Source organism: Notothenia rossii, assembly GCF_949606895.1.
Source record: "Notothenia rossii genome assembly, chromosome: 9".
Taxonomy (NCBI): Eukaryota; Metazoa; Chordata; class Actinopteri; order Perciformes; family Nototheniidae; genus Notothenia; species Notothenia rossii.
The window spans coordinates 45,356,982-45,361,838 of record NC_136907.1 but is presented as its reverse complement, the minus strand read 5'-3'; the positions used below and the strand labels follow the sequence as shown (position 1 = coordinate 45,361,838).

The window sequence follows — 4,857 nt, the reverse complement described above, 5'->3', positions numbered from 1 at the left end:
CGTGCATTACCACAGAATCTGGCTCTATATCGGATAGGGCTACTATGCTAAATTGCTTTAATGAGCATTTTGTGTCCTGTGGTTCTCTATTTGATTCTGTCACTAACTCTGCTTCTGTGAACACTACAGTCTGTGACTCTGAAAAACGTGTGTTGGAAAACCCTTTTAGTTTTACTCCTTTTACTGTTGATGTTGTTCTTGAAGCTTTAACCAAGTTAGATCCTAAGAAACCAGCTGGCCCGGACAACGTAGAACCTTTCTTTTTAAAGATAGCTGCAGATTTTATTGCTCCACCTCTCACTTCTCTTTTTAACCTCTCCCTCAGCACAAACACAATTCCAAAATTGTGGAAGTCAGCGTATGCCCTGCCTTTGCTAAAAGGAGGGGAGGCCACCTTATTAAATAACTATAGGCCAATCTCTAAGTTGTCAGTTCTGGCTAAGGTTCTTGAACGCTCAGTGAGTGAACAGGTAAAGGTGTTTTTATGTAACAATGACATCCTGTCTAAACATCAGCCAGGCTTCAGAAAGCAACACAGCACAATCACTGCCACAATGAAAGTCGTGAATGATGTGGCAAGTATTTTAGATAATAAGCAGAGTTGTGCAGCTCTATTCATTGACCTTTCCAAAGCGTTTGACACCGTCGATCATCGCATCTTAAAGCAGAGGCTAGCCAGTATAGCCATGTCCAGCCATGCAGTAGGGTGGTTTGTAAACTACCTCTCTGAAAGGTCCCAATGTGTTCACTTTGATGGGCTGTCTTCTGAGTGGTTGAACATTGCAAATGGTGTTCCCTAAGGTTCTGTTTTAGGTCCACTTTTATTCTCCATCTACATCAACAGTTTAGGTGAAAATGTTGATGAAGCTACTTTACATTTTTATGCGGATGATACCGTTATGTACTGTGCAGGTCCCTCCATTAAGGAGGCTGGTGTTAAATTACAGGCTGTTTTTAACATTATTCAGACTCAGCTCTCTGAACTAAAGCTTCTTTTAAATGTTGAGAAAACCAAGGTAATGCTCTTTTCTAAAGCTAAAAAGACACCAGAGCCTGTTTTAGATATTGTAACTATGCAAGGAATAAAACTTGAAGTGGTTACCTGTTACAAATTCCCTGGTATCTGGCTTGATGATTGTCTCACTTTTAAACTTCATGTCAATAACATGCTTAAAAAGCTGAGGGTTAGGCTAGGTTTCTTCTACAGGAACAAGTCCTGTTTCTTGCTTGAGGCCGGGAAAAGGCTAGTCACTGTGACCTGTGCTGGACTATGGTGATTTGATGTATATGAATGCACCTGCTAATTGCCTGGTCAAGTTAGATGTTGCGTATCACAGTGCACTAAGATTTGTGACAAACTGTAAAGCATTAACACATCACTGTACCCTGTATGCAAAGGCTGGTTTGCTTTCACTAACTGTACGGAGGCTCAGTCACTGGTACATTTTTATATACAAAGCCATGTTAGGGAAACTTCCATCTTATATCTGCTCCCTGATCTCACTGAAAATTGTAAGTGGCTACTGCCTGAGATCGAATGCTGTGGTTTTATTAAATGTGCCAACTGCTAGGACTGTCTTAGGGAAGACAGCTTTTATATGCGCAGCTCCTCTGTCTTGGAATAGTCTGCAAATTAAATGGAAACTGAACAATCTGGTGCGACTAAATGTTTTTAAAGCTCGGTTGGATGCTACTCAATCGGAAGCTATTGGTACCTTTTTATGTGGATGATTATGTAAATGATGCTGTATGATGTCCTTCTGTTGTTCTATTTATGTTTTTATGTTTCATGTGGAACTACTTGAGCAGGTCTCCCTTGAAAAAGAGATCAATGATCTCAATGGGATTCATCTGTATAAATAAAGGTTTGAAATGAAATGAAAACACAGGATAGAATTAAAAATTCTTCTTCTCGCCTACAAAGCCCTTAATGGGCAGGCGCCATCTTACCTTAAAGAACTCATTATACCCTACTGTTCTACTAAGGCACATGTGTCAATAACAAGGCCCGCGGGCCAAACATGGCCCTCTGCAATATTGAATCTGGCCCTCCTGTCAATCCTGGTCATCAATTTAATGTGGCCCGCGAGCTTGTGTCTGTGACAATGCAACGCTGAAACACAAGAGGGCGCTGTCGCACGTCTCACTACGTCAGTAACGGCCGAGTAACCTTCTCTGAAGGTACGCTTTGCAAAGGAGATTGAAAGCTAGCATAAACAAACGATGACGAAAAAACAAAAAGTAGACAAAGATTATCGACATTTTCAGGAGAGGTGGGAAGCTGAATACCTGTTTTGTGAATTAAAACAAAAGCCAGTGTGTCTCGTATGTCAAGAGTCGCTGGCAGTGTTCAAAGAGTATAACATCCGCAGACACTTCGAAACGAAACATGGCGAGCAATATGCTAACATATCCATGGAGCAGCGGCTGCAGAAAGCCAAAGACTTGAAACGCAACCTTCAACATCAGCAAAGCATGTTCACCCGCATCAGTAGTGAAAGTGAGGCTGCTACCAAGGCAAGTTTTATTATTGCAGAGGAAATCGCAAAGGCTAGCAAGCCGTTTAGCGAGGGAGAGTTTATTAAAGACTGCCTTGAAAAAGTGTGCAGCGTTGTATGCCCTGACAAGAAGCAGGCATTTTCAAACATCAGCCTGTCCCGTAATACTGTGGCTAGTCGCGTTGATGAACTGGCCTCCGATGTAGAGAGCCAGCTAAAAACAAAAGCCAAGGACTTTATTTCATATTCACTAGCTGTAGATGAGAGTACAGACAGGACGGACACAGCCCAGCTGTCCATATTCATCCGCGGGGTTGACAGTCAGCTGTCCGTCACTGAGGAACTTTTAGACGTGAAACCGATTCACGGGACAACAACGGGAAAGGATATTTTCACCCAAGTGGAGCAGAGCGTGAACAAGATGGAGCTACCCTGGAGTAAACTTGTTGGACTGACAACGGATGGTGCACCGGCGATGTGCGGGGAAGTTCGGGGTTTGGTCGGTTTGACCCGAAAGGCGATGGGGGACACAGGAGAAAACTTGGTAGTTTACCACTGCATCATCCACCAAGAAGCCCTCTGCGGTAAGTTGTTGGGCATGGAACATGTCATGACTGTTGTGACTAAAACTGTGAACTTTATTCGTGCACGGGGCTTGAATCATCGGCAGTTTAGGGCTCTTTTAGAGGAGGAGAACTCCGTGCAAGAGGATCTGCCCTATCACACAGAGGTGCGCTGGTTGAGTCGGGGGAAAGTGCTGAGGAGGTTTTACGACACCCGCACTGAGATTGCTCGTTTCATGGAAAGCAAACAGAGGCCCGTCCCCGAGCTTGAGGATGAAAAGTGGCTGGGCGACTTGGCGTTTATGTGTGACATTACTGAGCACCTCAATTCACTGAATGTGAAACTCCAGGGAAGAAAGCAGCTGATCACAGAGATGCGGGACTCCGTGAAGGCATTTGAACTGAAACTGCGTCTGTGGGAGGGGCAGATGCGTAGAGGTAATTTGACCCACTTTCCTACCTGTCAAACAATAAGCGCCACCGTCACCATTCCACTCCCGACCCAAGTGTATGCTGACAAACTGAACACACTCAAAGAGGAATTCAGCAGGAGGTTTGCTGATTTTGAATCACAGAAATTCAACATTGACCTGTTCGCAAATCCTTTTGCAATTGATGTCGACACTGCCCCTGAGCACCTGCAATTGGAACTCATTGAACTGCAATGTAACAGCGCTCTGAAGACCCAGTACCAGTCAGTCGGGGCTGCTGAGTTTGCACCTCTCATCCCTGAATCTGTGCCAGAGTTGCGTCTTCATGCTGCACACATCATGTCCATGTTCGGGAGCACTTACTCGTGCGAACAGATGTTCTCTATAATGAACTTGAATAAGACATCCCACAGATCCCGGATCACTGACCAGCATCTGACGTCGGTATTGAAAGTGGCCACAGCAAAGGACATTAAGCCTAGAATAGATGAGATCATCTGTAAGAAAAGGTGCAGAGTGTCTGGTAAAAGTTAAACTACAATGCATTTCAGATAGGCCTTGTTGCACTGACTATTTTGTGTTATCACAGAAAACATTTGTTGTGTTGAAAGATACAGTAGTAGTCCTAATGGTTTTGTTTAATTGTGAACTATTTTGTTATAAACTGAACCTACTGTAGGCTAGACTGCTAATGTAGTTTGTTTAATTGTGCACTTCTCTTTTTTTTTAAATGATTATTATCTTTAAAAACAGCATTGGTTTTGCACTTGATGCTATTGACAGCACTTTCATCTTATTTTGCTGATATAAAGAATTATCCACAAATATGAAGGGGGAACACACTATTTTTATTTTATTTAATCCACCTGCTAGCCTAGTTCTAAACATATTTGTTATGGTCCTGTCATCCATGTGCCCTCTCCTGGCAGGTTCTCGCCAGTCATGTGTTTGGTTTGATTGTGAATAAACACGCCAGTTTGGCTGCATTGACGTTATCTCTGAGTCATGTATATGAGTTGTAACCATAACAAGAATCACTTTAATGAATGTCATGGCCCCTGATTTGATTCACAACCGTCAGAATGGCCCTCAGTAAGTTTGAATTTGACACCCCTGTACTAAGGCATTGCGTTCCAAGAATGCAGAGTTGTTGGTTGTTCCTAGAGTCTCTAAAATTACAATGGGAGCCAAAGCCTTTTCTTATCAAGCTCCACATTTGTGGAATCAGCTTTCAGTTTGTGTTCGGGCAGCAGACAGCCTATCCGTTTTTAAGAGTACACTTAAGACCTTCCTTTTTGATAAAGCTTATAGTTATAAAATAAAATAATCTAATAAGAGTGCATTGACGTTATACATTTTAGTTGT

General features: G+C 42.8%; 1 protein-coding gene across 1 annotated transcript; it reads left to right on the top strand.

Moving 5' to 3' along the window:
- Window positions 1-2,415: 2,415 nt before the first annotated feature.
- On the top strand, window positions 2,416-4,026 carry LOC307019884 (general transcription factor II-I repeat domain-containing protein 2-like; the record flags this gene model as incomplete). Its single annotated transcript, XM_079650987.1, has 1 exon — window positions 2,416-4,026. The coding sequence occupies one exon, from the start codon at window positions 2,416-2,418 to the stop codon at window positions 4,024-4,026; it is 1,611 nt and encodes a 536-aa protein (XP_079507113.1).
- Window positions 4,027-4,857: the final 831 nt, after the last annotated feature.